Source organism: Dipteris shenzhenensis, chromosome 16 (genome assembly GCF_047967505.1).
Source record: "Dipteris shenzhenensis isolate YYH24624 ecotype China chromosome 16, Dip_SZ_1.0, whole genome shotgun sequence".
In the NCBI taxonomy this organism is placed as follows: Eukaryota; Viridiplantae; Streptophyta; class Polypodiopsida; order Gleicheniales; family Dipteridaceae; genus Dipteris; species Dipteris shenzhenensis.
The window spans coordinates 3,103,951-3,126,601 of record NC_141611.1 but is presented as its reverse complement, the minus strand read 5'-3'; the positions used below and the strand labels follow the sequence as shown (position 1 = coordinate 3,126,601).

General features: G+C 44.5%; 1 protein-coding gene across 2 annotated transcripts in view; it reads right to left on the bottom strand.

The window, feature by feature from the left end:
* Positions 1-22,651, bottom strand: part of LOC147892411 (putative methylesterase 11, chloroplastic) — a 43,441-nt gene that overhangs the window by 4,516 nt on the left and 16,274 nt on the right. Inside the window, exon 3 of one of the 2 annotated variants that reach the window (XM_087387112.1) lies at positions 8,533-8,676. The exons of the other annotated variant lie outside the window; for it this stretch is intronic. Coding sequence (XP_087243238.1) covers positions 8,533-8,676 — 144 coding nt within the window. The remainder of the gene's footprint in view (positions 1-8,532; positions 8,677-22,651) is intronic. 2 annotated transcript variants of the gene reach the window in all.

Genomic DNA, 22,651 nt, shown 5'->3' with positions numbered 1-22,651 from the left:
ACGTATGGAGGGACAGTAGATGGTTGGGCCAATTTTCTCAGACTGGTGTCCCCTTGAGAAGAAGGATGATGCAGCGAGACAGCATGCACCCCGCTTTTTCCCGTGTAGGACCTGGATGATGATGCAACGAGATAGCACGCACCCCGCTTTTTCCGGTGTAGGACCTGGAGGCCTACTCCAGCCACTCAGTGAGAGAGACCTTGAGATGGATGGGAGTCTTGATGGGATTCACTGGTAGATGATCAGAGTGGTGGGATGTTTGGGGAAGGAGTGGCACATTGATCCTCCCAGTATCTCAGAGCAAGATGCCCCTGGATGGCTCCTCTGGCTTTGGGAGGGTAGACCCTTGAGGGAGGTCCAGTGGGATCCGAGAGAGTGTGGCCCTCCAGGGGCAGCTTGCCGAGCAGGTGGGTGAGGTGCCCTTCTCTTCCTACACCACATGGATTGGCAGGAGGCTTTAGATGGACTCTTCAATGTGGACCCCCTTGCCTAGAGAGTGCCCCGGGATGTCTGGTCTAATTTGCGGCCGAGGAAGATATCCTACTTCTTCTAGCTGGCCGCCCACTGAGGCTTGCCGACCTTGGTTGGAGTAGATGCGGGTGGAGGGGCAATGCCATTGTTGGTCTGCTGGTTTTCTGGAGATGATCCCGCACTGCCTTTGGACTTGTCGTAGCGCAGCGAGGATCTGAATGGGAGTCCTCAGAATCATGACCCATATGCAGAGTCTTCAGAGGGACTACACCTAGGGGATGGTGGCCTGGTTGATTGAGGGAGGACACATGTTCCAGATTGATGAGATCTCCCTAGCTTACCAGATACAGGGTCAGAGCATTCAGAGGATAGAGCTCCATGAGGCAGTCCCTCCTGATAGCCTAGATCATCATCCTCCTCCAAAGGACATCGTTTGGGAGGTGGTAGCCAATATCAATGCGTAGAACATTTGGGTGGCTCACTGCAGTCTCGTGATGGGTGAGCATCTGGTTCCACCCTCGGCTACCTTGGTCACCATCTAGCTGGATATCATCTACACCCTACGCTCCACCTGGGAGAATGGGACCCCAGGCTCTAGGGTGACTGTTGAGAGGCGTGCTCGATTCTACAAGGCTTGGCCTACAGGGGGTTTCTACATTTTCACTCCGCGAGGGATTCACTGGTTCTATAGTCCCCCCACCTAGCTGTTATCCCCAGTACCAGAGATCCCCTAGGCACTGAGCTAGAACAGGCCGGTTTTTTCTTTCAGCTTTTCCGGTTTTTTCCATACTCAGCACCTTCGGAGCTGCTATTGTGTATGAAGTCTTTCAAGCATTAATAGAAGATTCCTTTCTTTGAAAAAAAGAAGAAGACTAGGAGGAGGGGAAGCGGGCTGAGAGGGGGGTTGTAGGATGAGAGGAGAGCAAGGAGAAGAGGTTGGAGAGGGCTGTAGGGTGAGAGGGCTAAGAGGAGAGCGAGAAGAAGATGGTGGAGGCTGGAGCAAAGGTGTGCAAAGAAACGGCGTAGGAAAGTGGTCGCAAGGTTTGGGGCAAAAACTACCCTATCGGAAACGCCGTTTTGGGCTTCGGAAATGGCGCCAAAACGACGAACCATTTCAGGTGCCCAAAAACGGCATTTTTGGGCATTATGCAAGGAAAATGGGGCTCTGCTCCACAAGTGCTAGGGTGGAGTCAGGTGAGCTTAACTAGAGAAGAAAAACTTGTCTCCCATAGATGGTGATCTCTTGGATGTGGTCCCCCTCTAGCGCTAAGCTTGCCTCTAACCAGTTCCGAATGACTTGGGAGGCAGAGTAGCACTACGGAGAGCAGGGAGCTAGCATCGCATCCTCTTTGATCTGGAATTTATGAAATGATGTCATGGTGATCCATACTGCATGGAGAGATGGATCTATAAGTACCATGGTGTCTGAATGAAGTCGTCCTTGCTCTGGTGGAGGAAATTCTCCCTATAGAAGGCCATCTTGGTCCCACCTGGCTACGCAGGAGATGCCCATGTCGTATGGATGTATACTTACCATAGAATGATCTGATAAGTCTTCTACTGTGTTGGATGCAAGAAAGGGGCACCTAGTGGTTGCTGGTATGGCGGTAAATTGTCAATAGACATGTCCTGCAACTGGAACCATTTGATGATGAGAGGCATGGTAGTCTCTGATAGGATGCATCTGTCCAACCAAAATGCCTGACCTGTCCAGATAGGTGATGATATGGAAGGAGGCATTTGTGTAGAGGGTCTTGCCATAAACTCTACCAAATTGATGTCGTGTGGAGTACATATCTTCGTTTGAATCATACGAGATAGCATCATGACCTGTAGCCTCTCAAAAAGCAGTCCACTCACCCTCTCTGAGGTCTACTGGCCACCATGCTCATATGCTGGAAGTGTGCTTGCAAACATTGTTTCTCTAGTCTCAATCATGATCTGTGCCTTAAGTCAAGCGTGCTTGCGCTGTGGTTTCATGCTCTCATAGAAAGCCTACAGTGTTGTCAAATGCGTACCAAGCCCCTCTGTTATGTAAAAAATCAGCAATATCGTCTGAATATAGTGGCACCTATGAGCATAGCATTGGAGCTGCCACGAACTGAGCTGCCACACACCATTGGAGCTGCCACGAGCCATGAGTTGAGTTGCCATTGTTGGTGAGGCTCGGGTGGAGGAGGAGTAGAGCTCAAACATGGAATAGAGAAGGCAGCCCTCCAAGGGGAATGAGGGAGAGAGGCTTCAATGTCCTCAACCTCTTGGAAGTTAGCCTAGCTATGATACCATATGAAGATGCAAGACATGGAATGGAAAGGAAAGTAGAAAAGCTCGACTAGGCAAACATAATGGAAATGAAAGAATCCTGAAAGAAATGTACAACCAAGCAAAGTACTTACATGATCAAGAAAGGCTTGAGGCTTGATGATTTGACATGAGAAAGTACAATGCCTTTTTAGGATAGGCACACACACTCTAAGTGTCAAATGTACATGGGATAAGTCCCATAGTGACACATGGCACTCTAGGATATATAGTATAGTACTACTCTAGAACTCAATAGAAACACACTAAAAGTCACTCAAATTGACTCCATTTCCTAACAGCCCTCTCTCCCCTACCGTGTTTGACCTCTAGATTGATGAGTTGGCCTTCTTTCTAGATACCCTAGGAGGTCGAGGTTCGACTTTAGCACAATCTCTCATATCCCAAGAATTTGAATTACAAGGGTATTCCGTTGAGGGATTTTCAGAATACTAAGTAATTCAAGAATCAGGGTTGATAGAAATTGCAACCCAAAAATTGGCCTCGAGGGGTTCAATTGATGGGGTTGTTTGAACAATGATTCCTCGATCTCAACCTAAGATTTTGAGTTCAAGGATATCTTGGCCTAGTGCTCAGCTCGCAGAAAGCAGCAAACAAATCCCGCCATTCAACTCGCAGCAAGCAGCACAACAGTCCGCTATTCTGCCTGTTTTTCTGCTCAAGAGCCCGCTATTCTGTCCGCTTCTCTGCCTGCTTTTCTGCTCAAGAGCCCGCTATTCTCTCTGCTCTTCTGCTTGCTATTCTGCCTCCTCCTCTGCCCTCTTATCTGCCAGCCATTCTCTGCCATCTTTTCCTCTTTTCTGCCCGCTCAGTTTACCACTGCTCCTAAGCGCCACATCTTTACCTCTATGCCAGGTGCCCGTCAAAGGGACAGCTCTCTCTGCTCACATTCCTAGATCATCCACAATGGGCTCACTATCGACAAGTTCATTGCTTGTGGAAAAATTTACAGGAGAAGGATTCCACACATGGCAAACGAAGGTCCAACTCCTCATGAAGGAGAATGCTTGGGATTCCATTGAAGATGATGAAGATCCTGCTACAATGGAACCTCAAATGCGCAAGATTTGGAAGCAACACAACTTGAGAGCCATCGCAATCATCGGGCTTTGCCTAGATGATTCTTTGATTCATCACATCGACTTCAAGTCAACGGCCAAGGAGATTTGGGCACGCCTTGAGAATATATTTGGTAACACAATCACAAACTCCAAGGTTTTTCTGAAAATGCAATTTTATAAGTTGAAAATGGAAGAGTGTGATACTTTGAGTGCACATATAGCAAAAATTCAGTCTTTAGTTCAACAAGCTCGGTCATACTGAGGACAGGTGCTACCAGAAGCTTGCTCAATAATAATCGAAGGATCATGCCAGTTGGGTGGCATCCGCCACTAGTGATGATGCAGACGAAGATGACCATCCGACACAGAATCATGCTCTTACTGTCTGTCTCCAACATCTAGAGGATGATGGAGATCATGATTTTGCTTTCTAAGCATGATATATTTGGGTACTCTGCCCTGGGGGTGTTTTCAAAAAATGAATGCAATAAATCATGTGTGTGTAGTCAATAAAGGTACTCTGCCTTGGACAGTCCTTCTAAAATGATGTATTTCTTCTCTATTTTTGGTGTTCGGCTCCATGTTTATCATTAGTCTTTGGAGCCAGGAGGGGATGTACTATGGGAGCCATGTGTTTTTGGCTTTAATAGGTCTATTTGTTGGTGCATTGGTCTCCTAGACCTTTGAGTTGATTATGCATCCATGCATGATGAGCCTCTGAGCCATGCTAGATGAGATTTCTATGTTATGCTCACTAGCCTCTGAGCCATGATCACTTGCCTTTGAGATTGTGTGGGAGCCATGTCTAGTTCTAGACCGGCATGCACAGTTTTGATGACCATCATTGTCATGTTCTGTTCTTGGTTCCATTCCAGTAGTCCCTCATCTTTCCTCCATGGGGAGGGTGTTAGGAAATGGAGTCGATTTGAGTGACTTTTAGTGTGTTTCTATTGAGTTCTAGAGTAGTACTATACTACTTTATATCCTAGAGTGCCACGTGTCACTATGGGACTAATCCCATATACATTTGACACTTAGACCTATAAAGGCATTGTACTTTCTCATGTCAAATCATCAAGCCTCAAGCCTTTCTTGATCATGTAAGTACTTTGCTTGGTTGTACATTTCTTTCTAGCATTCTTTCATTTCCATTATGTTTGCCTAGTCTTGCTTTTTTACTTTCCTTTCCATTCCATGTCTTGCATCTTCAAGGGCACCCTTACTTAACACCAATGGTGCTACTCATCACCTCTGACATCCCCTATGTGGTGTGCACTCCACTTGTAACTATCTTGTACAGATCCATGACTGCCCATACAACATCGTTTGCAATGTCCAAGGTTTGGAATCATGCAAGTAGGCGAGCATGCGGTATTGAGTCAAGGACCTTTCGAAAGTGCACGAAGCAGTAGTATACATTCTGTTTCCAGTGAGGGCCTCCTCTATGATGGCACCGAGGGTTAAAATGTGACCCCCTGTGGATCGATGTCGTCCAAAACCCACAAGTCCGGTCGCTCACATGCATGTGCTCTCCATGTGCTCAGTGAGGTACATCTTTAGATCCGACCAATAAACATTGGCCATCAAATGGCCAACCATAATAATCCGGTAGTTACTTGCATCCATGGGACACCCTATCTTGTGAATGGGTATGGTGGTGTCCGAGGTCTAGGAGGTCAAAAAGCCAATGCAGAAGACTCCGTTAAATAGTTTAGCTCGGACTATAGCAAGTATACCCCACCCATGGGTTAGGAGTTCTTCTTGGAGGCCCTCCTGATCCTTGGCTTTGCCATTCTGAAGCTTCTTATAGAAGTGCCAATATTGCCTAAGCACTTTGCACTCCTCATCATACAAACTATTTTGGACCCTTTAGGTGGCTTTCCTGTGTTTTTATTGTACAAGGAAAGGAGTGTTGTGTTGCGATGCAGATGGAATTAGTGAGACACATAGCTTTGGCATCTATGTCAGGTTGTTCACCTGTGTGCTCCAGTAGAGTGGTGAGATAGCTACCATATACGTGGTCTAGGGAGTTATCAAAGTCATACTACTAGTATGTGGATGGTGTGGTCACTCTGTGAATCCTAGATGGGTTGGGGAAGTGTTAATCCAAAGATAAACTGGAACGGGCTGCTCTTGGCACGAGGGGATGAGCTGTGGGGTCAGAAATTTGTGACGTGAAGGTCGGGGATCCCATGACATAGTCCACCGCACTATGACAACCCCGATGTGGGCAACATGTGTCTCTCTTTGATCCTGGCCATCTCTGTAACCAATTGTAGATGAGCATCTCATGAGTGATGCACATTTCCTATAAATATCTTCCATACTATGACAGTGGAACCACTGTGTATATTCTCCGATTTGCATCTGAACCCCCTTTGTGTAGATGGAATTGTGAGTGCACCCTTGTGGAAATATAAGATCTCAGCATGCATGTCCTTGGTCCTAGCATTGACGTCCCCTATGAGTAGGACCTCCTCCAGTTGTGTGTATCTCTGAATGTCCTCAGAAAGTGCCAATAAAGGTGAGACTTGTCCTCTTCAAGATGCAACCCTAGCTAATCAGATGTCTGTGGTGGAAAGTAGCATGCTGGAATGTATACATCTGTGGATGGGGTACTCAACAATCTGATCCACATGTAGTGGGCATGCTCATCTGTGCCTATGATCATGATGTGTGTCTAGAGGAGTGAGCGGAGGAGAACTGCCACTCCTCCCAATCCAGGTACTCCTCCATTGTGCTGGCCTCCAATTCATGTGGACAGTCATGTACTATGGGCAGCCCCCTCTTTGGTCTCTAATGTGTTCAGTGTATACTACAAGATCTTTCCCTCAGAAAACCTCAGCGAAGTTGCTTCTTGAGGACCATAAGGTCCCGTTACCGTTCCATAAAGGAAAGACAGCACACTAGTGGTCCCGCAAGCTGCAAAGCCCTGTTTGGGATTTGGTGGGGGTCACCGTTCTTGAATGATGACTCTGCCATCCCTATACACTGCCCATTTTCGCTTTTCCTATTGCCTCCATCTTGATGCCTTCTTTCTCCTGCTTGCCCTCTTCATGAGAACCTTGTCTTGCCCTAGCATGTTTAAACGTGATGAACAATGGATTTCCCATGTGTCGTCCTTTTCTGCCCTCCATTCATTCTCAATGTGAGTTCGATCAACCCTAAACTCCAGAGGGCTAATTACACTTTATCAAACCCTACCATTTTAAGATTAAGGACTTACTTTGCCCGCCGCTCTCTTCATCTAGAATCTTCTGCATAACTTTCTGGAGCTTGTGTCCTTTCACTGCTTGTGTCCATAATTGAGCATCCTTTGCCTCTATCTTCTTGAAGCCTTCCAAGATCTGTCCATGATTGGTTTTGAGCACTTCTAGGCTCAGTTTCAAGGCTGCATTTTCAGATTTGAAGTCCGCAGCACCCTGTATGAAGAGAAAACCTCCCATTAAAAGCTCCAAAGAAGTCTGAAGAGAATCAATGTACCTTGCTTTTTTAAAAACAGAAATAGGTCAGTGTGTAGTGACGGAAAATGACAGTTCTGTCAACTTCCGTTGTCTTCCATTGACAGGATTCTGTCACCAACTTTTTTGTGCTTTTGATGCGGGCTCTATCTTCCCATGCTGGTAGGAGTGGGATGTAAGAAAATCCCCTTCATTGGATGTATATTTCACCAAGTGCAAGACATTTCTATCCATCAAAGGGTTGAGAAGGGCTCTTTGTGGATGAGGAGAGACAATGTGATGGGAGGGGGCCTTATAGGAGAGGCTAGAGGTGGAGGGGAAGGTTAACATAGAGGTAGGGCTCGGTGTGAGTAATTTTGAGTGAGGGAGGCCTGTCACTAAGCTATGTGGGCTGCCCTGCAGCAGTCCGTTCAAGCTGCATTAGCTTGGTTTGTTTGGACTGCCTTTGCAGGAGCAGCAAGAGCAGCAGCATGGGCATCAGCGGAGCAGCACTGTAGAAATCACCAGCATCAGCACAGAATCATTGTGGTCATCAGCGAGCTGCAGTGTGCAGCATCAGCATAGCCAGGCATGGGCATCAGTGACGAGCAGCAGCATACAGCAGCTTAGCCCAGCGGAGAAGGTGAGATAGGGGAGTGCACAGAGCTGAACAGGAAGAAAGGAGATAGTGTAGAATACGCGCATCAAAACGTGTCCTACAATGGGAGTGAGGTGGACTTATATAGTCCCCTCAACCGTATTCCTTTTTAACCCTTGTACGCCCAAAGAACCCCTAGCAAAATTAGTCCTAACCCCTACCAAATCGGCCCAGTTTTGACCTTCATTACAATACAAAAGGGTACAAAGTTACTGAATGTGCCTATGCACAGCAAGGATAGATAGTGTCTTGTATAATGTTCAACTTTATGCAACATACCTGACATGAATCCAAAACGCTCAACTTCATGCATATTTTCCGCATGAACCCAAAATGCAGATTGTATTGTTAAGCTATTGGATATGATTAACATCCCCCCCAGGAAAAAGAACAGACATGATCTATGCACTCAGAATCGGTGTAGATTTTAAGCTAAATTTAGAATATAGCAATTTGGTGAACAAAATTTTAAAAGTTTTGAAAACCATTGACATACTTAACAGAAGTTGGAATAGTTGCTTGCAAGACTAGCAATACCATAAATGAGAATTTGCAAATCATGTTGTGTTGATGGCTATACCTCTGTTGCAAATATATCAAAGGCACTTTGCTCATTCTTCACCATAGTCGCAGCGACAAAGATAGCCTTTGCTATTTTCGTAGGATAACGTTCCATTGCATAGGATATGCAAGCACCCCCAAAACTATGACCTACTAGATTTACCTACACAAGCCATAATTTAAAACAAGATCAAAGTCAATTGTAGGGGAAAAATACGAGTGATTGGTTAAATTTATAGAAACACCCCCATGCTAAGTTTAGGGCTAGCATTGATCTGCAGCTTTTTTTAAAGCATCATTTTCCATGAGACAAGCAGACCACAAGGGAAGGTCCCAAATATATGTCTTGTTAGGTATCGTCCATGGCACAATGGTTGTACAAGTCTTTAGGTGTGTAGCATTTGAGGCGTGTCAGGTGCGAGCTTTGTAAGAATTATCATTCTTGAAATTTTCATGTGCTAGCTTCGGTCATATTTGAAATTCGGGAAAAAAGGCGAAGGGGAGAGAAAGTATTTGCATGACATGTAGAGAAGCATAGATCATACATAGATGACTTGCAACACAATGTACAAAAATGTTCATCAAGAGCAAAGAGACTATAAGAGAATTATATAATGGGGGTTTGAAAATGAAAGGTGGATGAAGGACACAGAGATTGAGAGAAGGTAGAGAGAGGGCAAGGGGTGAGAGAGGGTTGAAAGAGGGCAAGCAGTTAAGAGATCGTTAAGAGGGCATGGACATTGAGAGAGGGCTGAGAGAAGGCAAGGCAATAAGGCAGGGGTTGGGAGAGGTCTAAGAGGGTCAAGAACAAGGCAAGGCAGTGAGGCAGGGGATGAGAGAGGGTTGAAAAACAGCAAGTGTAAGAAATCCTAGATTTACTATATTTAGAACTGTGCTAAGGAACAGAAAAGAGACTGAGATAGTAGAGAGCAAGGAATAACTGTATTGCTTGAATGTCTGTAGGGTGGATGTGATTGTCATCCATACAATTTGGCCTCTCTTATATAGAGAGTGAAGAGTCACACATGAAAAGGTGTGTACTCCAAAGGGTATGTGCATGAAGAGGTGTGTACCCCTTGTGAAGGGTGTGACCCTTGATGAGAGGGTACATTACAATAGGAATGTCTCTTCATTAGAATGTCTCTTGTGAAGGGTTATGCCTCATTAGGAAGTGTCCCGTCGAAAGGGCAAGTGTCCCGTCGAAAGGTCATACCCTTCCACAAGTGTCCATTCATTAAACCATCCATAAGTCTAGAAAGAGAAAGGAATACGTCACAGATCGTGACATCCCCTCCCACTCAAAAGAAGACCCTGGTGGAGATAATGAACTGATGTAGAAAATATCATGGTAGATGCTGAAAATACTGCTGTAACAGATCAGGGTACTGCTGTAAGTGGACTGCCAAGTAGCGTCGGAGTCGTCCAGATCTCGCCAAAGAACAAGGAATTCCGTGATAAGTCAATGTCGAGTCTCTCGTTGTCGATGGTCCAGAATACGCTCAGGAATAAGGAGAACATAATCGTCTCGATTTCTGGGACATAATCACCTGCAGGAGGAACTGCTTCATCGCCTGGAATGTACGTCTTTAGCCAAGAAATATGAAATGTTGGATGGATTTTACCCCATGATGGTGGTAATTCCAATTTATAACTTAAAGGTGAATTTTTCTTGACGATCCGGAAAGGTCCATAGTATCTTGGTCGCAACTTAGGAAACACAGACTTAACCGTCTTATAGCGATGTGGGGCTACAAATAATAGCACCATGTCACCAGTGTTAAATTCCAGGTGACGTCTATGTTTGTTGGCAGACCGTTGATACCGCTCTTGCGCTTTTCACATATGATCCCTGACTTGCAGTAGAATGTCTTGCATTTCTTGAACCAGTTGATCAGCTAGGGCCACTCGATGTTGAAGTACAAAATTTGTTGGTACAATTGGAGTGTGTCCATAAGCTGCTTGGAATGGAGTCATGTTGATGGCACTATGGAAAGAGTTATTATAAGCAAACTCAAGGAGTGGTAGATACTCTTCCCAGGCTGCTAGGCGTGACTGAACATAATGTCGAAGCATTTCTTCCAGAACTTGGTTGACTCTTTCAGTCTGGCCATCTGATTCTGGGTGGTAAGCTGAACTGAACAGTAGAGTTGTACCCAAAGATTCGAACAGTGAAATCCAAAAGTGACTGGTAAACTTAGGATCTCTATCGGATATGATATTCTTGGGTAATCCATGGTGTCGGAAGATGTGTTGTATAAAGAGTTTGGCTATGTCCGGGGCCTGTGCACTGCTTTTGCAAGCAACAAAGTGTGCCATTTTGGACAATCGATCAACAATTACCATAATCTGAGTGTTACCTCTGGAAGATCGTGGTAGTGTTGTAATGAAATCCATGGAAATACTTTCCCACCTTTCAGTTGGAACTGGAAGAGGCTGAAGAAGTCCTGTTGGAAGTCGTCGACTTGCTTTAATTTGTTGACATGATAAGCAAGATGTAACCATGTTGATGACATCTCTTTTCATCTGAGGCCAGTAGTATGTTGCACTGAGTAACCAATAAGTCTTATTGATGCCTGGATGGGCAGCATAAGGAACTACATGGTGCTCTTTTAACAAAAGACGTCGAACATCCTTGTCATGTGGTACACAGACGCGATCTTGATAATACAGAAGGTCGTCCGTATAGGAATAGGATGAGAAAATCTTTTGTTCGGAAGTCGAAAGTTGATCTTTGGAAAGAACCTGTACTGCGGTGCCGAAGTCTTTATCATTGAAATACTTTCCTTTGAATGAATTCGGAACATCCACAGATAATGTAGAGATTACCATGGCTGATGCTAGAGGTAACCTGCTGAGAGCATCTGCAACTACATTGCGTAGTCCTGGTATGTACTCAATGGTCATGTGAAAGTTGGCCAGAAACTCAACCCAGCGTGCTTGTCGAGCATTCATGACTGGCTGAGTAAAGATGTACTTTAAAGAATGATGGTCTGTTTTGACCACAGAGTCGGCACCCATGAGATAATGTTTCCAAGAGCGATAAGCATGTACAACAGCAAGAAACTCCTTATCATAGACCGGATATCGGGTTTGGATATCAGAATGTTTATGGCTGTCAAAAGCAATAACTCTGCCTTCTTGCATCAAGACTGCTCCTGTAGCGATGTCGGAAGCGTCGGTCATGACCTCAAATGGAAGGTTGGGGTCAGCAATAGCCATAACTGGTGTGGTAGTGAGTGCTTGCTTGAGTTGTTTGGAAACTATACTCTGTTTCGGGAAGCCACTGAAAAATTGCTGTGCTTTTCAATAATTCGGACATAGGAGCTGCGATTTCGGAAAACTGATAGACCTTTGTATGGTAGAAGTTTGCCAATCCGAGAAAAGAGCGGACATCATGAACATTCTTTGGAGTAGGCCAGTTTCGGATCCACAGAGATACCTTGAGCTGAAATAACACGTCCCAAATATTCAAGTTGGGTCTTGAAGAACTCACTCTTCTCAATGTTAATGTAGAGAGAATTTGCACGGAGAACTTCAAAAACTTGGTGAAGATGTTGTTTGTGCTCATGTAGGGATCTGCTGAAAACGAGGATGTCATCGAGGTAAACGATGACGAACTTATCGAGGAAAGGCCTGAAGATGTCGTTCATTAATGTCATGAATGTGGCCGGGGCATTGTTTAACCCAAAAGGCATGACCAAACATTCATAGTGTCCATACTTTGTTCGAAAAGCTGTCTTGTACTCATCACCTTCTCGTATGCGTATTTGATGATAACCGGAACGAAGATCAATCTTGGAGAATTGTGTTGCATGTAGAAGTTGATCGAAGAGGTCATCAATGCGAGGCAATGGATACTTGTTTTTTATAGTGAGCTTGTTGAGGGCTCGGTAGTCGATGCAGAGGCGCATAGACTTGTTCTTTTTTTCCACAAGTAGTACAGGAGATCCGAAAGGGCTGCGACTGGGCCTAATGTGACCTTTGTCGAGTAATTGTTAAAAGGGGTGCGACCCTGCATGAATAGGTATGTCCCTTTGCCCACGATGGGGTATGTCCCATGAGTGAGGAGTCGAGACTCGTCACCAAAAGGTGTGTCCCATGGTGGAAAAGGTGCCTCCCTTGGTTTTGGGACAGCCCAAGCACCTGAAAGGACACGATTTTGGTCGTGTCCATTCACATCAACTTGTGATGTGAGGGAGATGGAGAGGCCAGGATGACTTTAGGCGTCTAAAAATTTTACGCTCATCCTCTCCATCTCTTCCATGCACTATGTGCACGGATGTCCTTCTAGCGGCAAAAATGTATCAGATCAGCGCTAGAAGGTGGGGGGCATTTCCTACAGGCAGGAGCGAATTTTGCTCTAAAACCACTGTAAGAAATCCTAGATTTACTATATTTAGAACTGTGCTAAGGAATAGAAAAGAGACTGAGATAGTAGAGAGCAAGGAATAACTGTATTGCTTGAATGTCTGTAGGGTGGATGTGATTGTCATCCATACAATTTGGCCTCTCTTATATAGAGAGTGAAGAGTCACACATGAAAAGGTGTGTACTCCAAAGGGTATGTGCATGAAGAGGTGTGTACCCCTTGTGAAGGGTGTGACCCTTGATGAGAGGGTACATTACAATAGGAATGTCTCTTCATTAGAATGTCTCTTGTGAAGGGTTATGCCTCATTAGGAAGTGTCCCGTCGAAAGGGCAAGTGTCCCGTCGAAAGGTCATACCCTTCCACAAGTGTCCATTCATTAAACCATCCATAAGTCTAGAAAGAGAAAGGAATACGTCACAGATCGTGACAGCAAGGGGTTAAGAGATCGTTAAGAGGGCATGGACATTGAGAGAGGGCTGAGAGAAGGCAAGGCAGTAAGGCAGGGGCTGAGAGAGGTGTACGAGGGTCAAGAGAGGTTTGAGGCATAGAAGGAAACACCGAAAGCCATCTGGAACGAGTTGTGGCAGAATCAGGCAAGCTTTTAAGGGTTTTTGAAAAGGGTGCCTGATGGAAGCACCTTTGATCGGCACCTTATGAAAAGATGTGAGCTTCGAATCAATCATGCATGGCACCAAAAATTTTTACCTTAAAGACACTGCTTTGCACGCTTGGTCTCTGAAAAAAACAAGGTGGGGATCCCACTATGGCCCTGCCTTTTGGAGTGTCATTATAAGTCCAAGAGTAAGTAGCTCGATAAATATTTCGAATAACTTGTGAAAGGAAACGATACGTGTAAATTGGAAGGAAAGGAAAAGAGAAAAAGCAAGAGAAGGTGAAGGAATATCAAGAAAGGTAGATGAGTGAAAGAGAGGAGAGAAACGAAATGAAAAGGTGTATGTGTGTGTGTGTGTGTGGTGGATGGGCCATTAAATAAAAGTGGGGACATGCCTATTTTGGCAAGAGTAATATAAATGTGGTGTCATACAAGAGACAAAGAGAGTCTCCATCTTTAGAGAGAAATACCTAACAAAAGACAAAAGCTTTAGGATAAAAGACAAAAACATTTAGGACCTCCACAAGCAAACAAAAACCTTAAACCCTAAATACATTAAAAGCCCTTAAAATTCTACTAACCCACCTTTAAGCCTCATACTAACCATAATTTGCAAGGTCAAATTGACCAAATGAACTAACTTCAAAACTATGGCCCTTGATTAGCAACTCACTAACCATCGTCCTTTAGCACCCTTGCAGGGCCAAAAACTGACATAATACCTAGATGTATGAATACATATGATGGTCAGGACTCAGAATCATGAACTACAGTCTGTAGGACCCATAAACTAAGAAAAAAGACAGTATCGCGAAAATTCTAGTCTCTCCAATCTAATCCATGATAATTGATAACCCATCTCGAATAAGCAAGAACTTACCAAAATAGCCTATCATTTTAATCCTTTTCCATGAAGCAGATCCAAATGCGCAAAGTTACAAAACGGTCAAATCTTGCATCAAAACAAAAGTGAAGATCCCAAAGCCAAGTTCAACAGAGAGTTTGATCAAGCAGGACAAATCCTTAGCAAAGGACAAGAAGGATCTGTGAATCAGAATTTCTGATCACTTCGATCCTTTGCCATGAAGCATGTGCAGATGCACAAACTTACCAAATAATCCTTGCATCAAATAAAAAACAAAGGTCCAAAGCTGATCTTAATGGAGCATTTGATTGCCACACCCTCACCACAAAAACAAGTAGAAAAAGTCAAAGAATCTTCTCGAGAGGTTGGGGTTTTTATACCATCTGTTTGCAAACCCGAGGATAATCCATCTAATGGAAGAAGCCACCTAGGAAATAAAGTTCCTGCCTTCTGTTTATAAAAAAAAAAAAAGTGTGTATATATATATGTGTGAATGTGTGTGTGTGTGTGCGCGCGAAATCGGAGCCGGAGACAGTGCGAAATCCGATGAATAAGATCCCTAGAGGTGGAGTACAACCATAATAAATGTGGGATGGTCTCCAATGAAGAAGCACAGCGCTGACATCAAGAAGAAGCAATACCACGACGAGCCAAAGTAGTGCCCACCGGTAGAGCTCCAACCAAACAACGCCAGAGGAAAAGGCGTTGTTTGAGCGGCAAAGAACTTTTCCAAAGAGATTCGAGAGTTCGTTGCCACCAAATCAAAGGCTTTGAAAGATGCCAGAGTCGATTACCATGATCATGAATCCATGGAACCGAACAGAACCCCATGATAGACCCCTCCCCGACTTCGCTCGTTTGCCTTGTTCCTCGCCTGGGTCCGTTTCTGGTCATTATGGAGCATTTGGTTGCAGAGGACTCATCTATCATTTGGCTCTGGTTCCTTTGATCCATTTTATTTCTTTCGAGGATCCCTTCGTCAGTCACTCTATGATTGTATTCAACAGGGAGATCTGGATACTTTGGTCTTGGATGTTTTTTCCCACTGCTTTTGACTTTCAAAGGTTGACTCCATCACGGAGTTCACCTTCTGTATTACATAGTCTTTGATAATTTAAGCTGTGGTTTTACCCAAAAAAAAAAAAAAAAGTGTGTGCGCGCGCGCGCGCTCTTACACCAAATGACTTAGAATAGTGTAAGATTTCTCCACCCAAAGATGGCTGAAGAAAACTTCGGCATTTTACTGTAGCCAGTGAGATATCATGGCTGTCACCTCCCATGGTTGACAAAGACATGAAATATTACACACATATATGCATACATATATCTCTCTATGTATGTATGTATGCACATATGTATGCATGCACCCACGAACACACGCACGCACGCATGCATGCATGCGTATGCATGTGTGTGGCATATATACATACACGCATGCATGCATACATAGATGTATATGTGGGTATTCCCATGCTGTATATACATTGGTGCAGTTCCTCACATGTGGGAGATAAGAACAGGTTCCTCCTCTAGGAGAAGGGAGCTTAGGTCATCAAAGTCTAATTAACGTGGTGTGAACCTCAATGCTCAGGCAACTATGTCGAGGGAGCTTGGTAAGAAGAAAAAGCCAACTGACTCGTAGTTAGGGCAGCACCCATAGTTAGTAACTGATCATAGAGAATCTTGGCCTGCATCATCAGGAAAGGTTGCATAGAACTCCCTTTAGGGAACTTGAGATTGTATAGCTGTCCCTGCACGCATCACCCAGTCCCTAGCATAGAGGTCCTCAAGTGTAGACCAAACCTCAAATGGTATCAGATGTTGGGTAGCCACGGACCAAGGGAGGGAAGCATTCAGGTGCATTTTCTGATGGTGCGTGCTACGTAAATTCCAGGCGCTTTTGAGGGCTATCTTGTTACTTGCTGCTTGCGGGCTATCTTGTTACTTGCAGCCTTTGAAGCGATTTGTAGCAATACTCCTAGGCGGTTTATAGGGGCTGTTTGGTCCAGTTCCAGGTAGGGGATCTAGGCAACAGCTTGGGGCTGTTTTGCCCATGGAGATCTACAAAGTCTGCCCATGCCCAGACCTGTCTTGATTATGCATTTATTGTCCAATGCTTTTCATCATTGGCAGCCTACAAAATGCATAGTTATGTTGAAATGTGTTCCGGAGGCTGTTTATATCGAGAAACGTTTCTCGACAGAAAAGGCGTTTCTGTCGAGAAACGTTTCTCCCCCCAAAAATGGCTTCTGAAACGTCTCAAAGGGACTTGAACCGTTTCAGCCCTCCTGCAATGGGCCGTTTCAGATTGGTAGTGTTTCACGCTTACAAAATTTTTCATTTTAAATTGTAGTATGTACTATGCACAATGTTTAAGCTATAGGTTGTTAACCTGTAGCATTCTAAATGTGTGTGCTCATTGTGCTGAATGTAATCTCAAAACCTCCTTGCTGAGGTGTTTTCCCATTTCAGCCCTCTCAGAAATCCAGAAACGTTTCCGTTTCCATTTTCATTTCTCTTTCCCGTTTCCCCTAACTATGACACAATGGGACTTTCTACTGGGTTACATTGATGGTAAAGTAAAGTGATGCCCTTTTGTCACATGCTTGCTTTTTTATTATTCTGGTTGGAATTACATACATTCCCACCTTGAATGGAATGGCAGAGATACTCTTGCAAGAAATTCATTGCATGTTGATAGCCTTCATTGGTCGAAGGTGTTCACATCCCCATTGGCTTTACAGGAACCTCACTGTTCTTACTTTCTTTGCTCCAAAGGAAATTTCCTCGTGGATGATGTGCTCGATGCTGCTGGTATGGTCATCTTGTGTCCAACAATGGTCAGACAATATGCTGTGGGACAGCATTATAGAACCTTATGGCACTTATTATCACAGATGCTCCATGATTTTCAGCTAGTACCTCGTCTTGAGATTGTTGATTGCCTCAAAGACTGGGTACTCCAATCAAATGATCATGTTTGCCATGCATTACCACTAGGTGACATCACGCTTGCATCTTTGCATAAGGTTTTGTTGCATCCTCCTTGGGTTTCGCTACATGCCATATCGTATTTGGTCTATGATACGCATGTCTTGGTGGTGGCGGAAACTATTGCAACACATTTGGACTTCAAAGCTCCCTCTTCGGTAAAAGTTCTTCTTATGGCGAGTTTTGATTGGGGTTCTTCCTTTTGGACAGATCTTGGCTTGTCATTCATATTGCTCTTGCCACCTAGAGATGATGTATGTTCTTGCAGGAGTCTGTGCCATCTGTTTTGGGATTGCCCAGACTCTCGTGATTTCTTACTTTGTTACAGCTATGGCTTCAGGCACGTTTCCCTAGTGCTTGCTTTGGAAAACAATTTTGGTTGTTTGGTTTTCATCCGGTCAAACAGGGATATGATCTTTTTATTGGGTTCATTATTGGGCAACTATGGACCCTATGGAAGGACCGCGACCATCGGGTCTTTGGTGATCCCTCTCTTGTTGCTAAATATCGGTTCATTCGGGCATCTCTGTGGCAATCGTTCTATGATTGTCTACATGCGCAAGATCTAGACTATCCTGCCTTCTTGTCATTTAATGACATCTTCTGTTGCTTGTAACTAGTTGTCCCTTTGTTTGGGATTGTTTCTTGTAACATCATATAAATGAATTTCACAAAAAAAGCTATGTATACATAATATGTGTATGTTTGCATCTACACACATACATATGTGAGAGTGGTGCAGTGCGAGAGAGAGAGAGAGAGAGAGAGAGGGGGGGGGGGGGCACAATGGCAACTGTATATACAGCAATGGAATACACCAAAGAAGGAGAAGTGAAACACTCCAGAAGATCTATCTAGGAATGGAGAGGGAAGGGCCTTTTATCGGCTTACCTAGTGGTTGACCTAGGGCCAACAAGGTTCGTGGCTTGGCTAGGTGGCCCTACAAGCTTGGCCAAGAAGCCCTAATCCCATAAGCAATACTGCTTTGTACTACCCTGGGCCATACCTATATAAGGGCTCTAGTTGTACTTGGCAAGACATTCATGACTTGTACTTCATTACTGAAATAGAATACACAGCAAGAGTTCAATACTCAGCTGAATTCTAAAACCCTCCCTACAGCCTTGGAAAAGGCCTCTATCCACAAGGAGTCCTAGCCTGAAAAGAGCGGGCACACCCACAAATCAGCCTTCACTCATTGAGATGCACATAAATCCAATACCCTCCTTGCAGCTCAAAGTGAGCATATAATCTGAAGAAACAAGTCGATGATGATGCAGCCATGGACCTTCCAGCACTAGCATAGTGGATTCACCTCGGTGAGAGCACCAAATAACCTAGATCCTCAAACCAAAATGCCACCTCGAACAAAGAAGGAATCTTCCTCAATTGTGATTTCCCAAGCTAGTTGCACTGAGTTTCCAGAGAGGGCATCTGGCTAGAGATTGTTAGTCCAAGAAGAAATCTAAGAACCAAGACTCCGATTGGATTCCTCTTCTCACTCTAGTGGATCCGAGGCAGTTATTGCCAAGACTACCCCAGCCTTCTAGCACTAGTTTTGAGTTTCCCCGTAGGTCACAGCGAGAGACGGATTGTGGGCTGCTTCTAGCCCTAATCAATTGAAATTCAGGCACGCAAGGTAGCAATGTGGAGCAATGGACTAGATGTTTTCGATGTTCACTGCGGTGGTGCAAAGACTACGAATTTGGTGTGTACCGGCGATCAAAATCCTGAGTACTTGCACCTGATGTGTGCATTGGAGGATACAAGTCATGGTGTGTACCACAGATCATTAGACCCCAACACTTGCTCTGCTTCTTCTTGTGCATCCGTGAAAGTGCTTCACGTCCAACTGAAGTGCCACCTTGAGTGAGCCTCAGCTTTTCGTGAGAGATACGAACAGGCTCCTCCTCTAGGAGAGGGGAGCTTAGGTCATCGAAGTCTAATTGACGTGTTGTGACCTGGCACCTCAATGCTCGGGGAATTATGTCATAATCTGAAGGGAGCTTGGTAAGAATGAGCGACACCAACTGACTCGTAGTTGGGGCAGCACACATAGCTAGTAACTGATCATGGAGATTCTTGGCTTGCATCAGGAAAGGTTGCATAGGACTCCCTTTTGGGAAGTCGAGATTGTATAGTTGTCCCTGCAAGGTGACAACACACATCGCCTAGTCCTTGGCATAGAGGTCCTCAAGTGTAGACCAAACCTCAAATACACTCTCCAATGTCTGTATAGTTGGAGAAACCTCCTTGGCAATGGTTCTGACCAAAGCTGAATGAGCCTTTGAATCCCGATCTTGAGCTCCTCCTAAAACTCATCCTCCCGCTCAGAACCCCAGTTGGCAGAGCTCTTAGGACACTCAAGCTTCCATTCATAGCCCTGAACAAGCTCCCATAAACCTTTATGGATAAACCATACCTTCAAGTTGAACCTTAAGTGTGCATAATTCGTACCGTCAAGCTTCCTTGTTCATACCCGAGGGATCCATGAAGCTATTCCAAACCTTGTACTCTTGATGATGATCTTGGCAGAAACAATAAACAGCTCACCTCGATCTATACAATCTTAGACAAGACACATGCGATGGTTTCATCCATGCTCGATGCAGTTCAGGGTGGGTGTGATATGGCCTAGTGGGATATGGGCTGTAGCAATATCCCTTTGTCACATGCACCCTTGCACTTGGGTGCAATGTGACACACTGACTACATCGACAAGTGCGTAATAGTTCCCTAATATGAGATTTTGTCGTATGTTGTGACCCCCTTGTGAGCCCTTGTCCAAGGTCAGTCAGGCACAAGCTACGTAAGTTAGTCTCTAAGCCTTAGGTCAAGTCAGACAGTCAGTCTTGTTCAATGGTACCCACTCGAGAACAGTAGGTAATTAGTGTTTCCATCTTAGGTTAGGTTAGGTCTAGGACATAGCCTAGGATAGGAGCCCCATAGGGATCCCCCAAAGGCTGACCAATGGACTAGAGGGAAGCCAGCAAGGCAGCCTGCAAAGGCTGCCCACAAAACTCCCTGGAAAATGAGCCAGGGAGGGGCTTTTATAGGCCAAGGAGACCAGCAACCAGTCAGCTACAGCCAGGCTGGTTGGCAGGCTCCCCAGCCCCTATAAAATGCCTGCCCTCTCATTCTCCCATTCAGTCCTCCCTCCTTCAGCACTCCTACAGCTCCACTCTAGCCCCTCCTGAACAGCCAGACACCTCCAGAAGCTGGCCTCTAACCAGCCTCAGCTCTTGGCCTCAGTTCAGCCCTCCTAAAAGGTGTTCACGCAGCGCATCACACGGGGAGTCCGATCAGTAAACAGAGCAAGGTTTGGGGTTCTGTTTCAGCAGCTCTTTTCAGTTATCTTCTACAGTTTGCACAGCTCACTTCTCAGCTCTACATTTCAGTCATCTCTCAGCACTCTTTTAGCATCTATCACTCCTAGCTTTCACTCTCTCACTCACACAGTAACCCTGCATTCCAGTGGACAGCACAAGCACCTTCCTTGCCTTGCAGAAGTGCCCTACATTGTTAGTGTGGACAGCATCAAGGTCTCTATATTGATCGGCGTTGCCTCTTAGGTCTTTGGGTGTTGGGTCTGCTATGTGTGTGCAGTGTACTCTTCAGAAGCATGTTTTTGGGCTCTCTCGAAGAGTGTTATTTGTATTTCTCAATTCTCCAAGTATAAAGCAAATTCTCCCGTGCCCTTTAGTGGGAACAGGGACCCAATCGGTTGTCGACTCCATTCTCTCTCTACCCTTACCTCCTTTCTTTCTCTATGGTGCATAATGCTAATTCCTTGCTAAAGGTTTAAAGAAGGTCTTGCTGGGATTACACGATCAGATTACCGTTGCATGTTACACCCTTGCCACCTTGCTATCGATCCCTTTCCTGGCCATGCTGTGAAGCTCTTCCTGGACCCATACTAGACACCTTGCGAGAGCAGCCTTGGACCCCTACTGTAGATCTCCCTTCGGCTCTCCCTTTTCCAAGAAAACAAGCAACAAGTGCACATAGCCATATAGTACCTTCACAATAGAGCAATAGTGGGCCACCTTGTGGGCCTGACGCTCATTCTGTCTTCCATTGGGTGCTTCAGAAGCGTGCTAGAGTCCCCGCCACACTTTTGAATAACACAACCTATGCAATGAATTTCCAATAGGTTGACCTACAATGAAATGGATATTATTGCCATGGAGCTACAAAGGAAATTGAGATTGACACATATGAGACTTCCTCTCTTAGTATCAATATATTTAACAAAAAAAACCAAAAAACAAAAGTCGTGGAATTGCATTGGAATGCCTCGTTGGATTTTGGATATTTCTCTTACGAGTAGAAAATGGATCACAATTACTTTCTTTGAGGACAAGTGGTGACTGCAGTAGAGAATACGATGGCTCTAGCATGAACTCTAGTTTTGTGGTCCGAGAAAACGGAGCCCTTAAGGAAATTGTACATAAAGAAGAAATGAAAGCTCAATGGATTGAATGGGCTAAGTAGATCTGACTTTGAGATCTTAGGATGAGAGAAAGTCAAAGCAAAATGGCAAATGCATAAAGACTATATATATGCAGTGAAATCGTAAAGTCTTCGCCAAAAATCAAATTGTTATCATTCTCAGATTAAACCATGCAAGATTAAGATCAAGGTAATTTGGTCGCATGAATGTATACTTTGGTCATTTATAACAAGACATCCATGTTGGTAGCTGTAAATGACTTTTAAGAATGGTAAGATGAAGTCTAGTTAGTCACGATTGGTCTTTTATAAATGTAGGTTTCCTTTAGTAGATCAAGATGGATTTGAAAATTGAAGATCTTCTATTACATTGAATGTAGCAAGTACACAAATCATCTTACATCTACAAACCTACAAGTTGATGGAAAAGGTGTTTGTCCAGTACTATGTAGTTAAGTGTAGATCAAGTCTATGGTGGAATTGACTTGATATAACCTGTAGAGACTTCCTTGGGAAAGGGAAGAAAAGGAAACTGTCTAGGATTACCCTAGACAAGAAGAGAAAATGAGGATAGGAAACAATTTGGATAAGAGTCAATGGACTTGGTAACTACACATCATAAACCTACTAGTCAACCATTTGAATAGGAGGTACTCGGGGACTTCTAAGAATCTTGTAGAGATAATACCGTAGAAATCATGTATGGATGAGAATGCGTGAAATTCTTTGAACATCTACTCAATGTGACTGCTTTAGTACAAAAAGATACCGCCACTCAATATGGAGATTAACAGCAAGGCCTCTTGAGCTTGAGAAATTGTGAAATTTTCCTAGTGTAGAATGCATA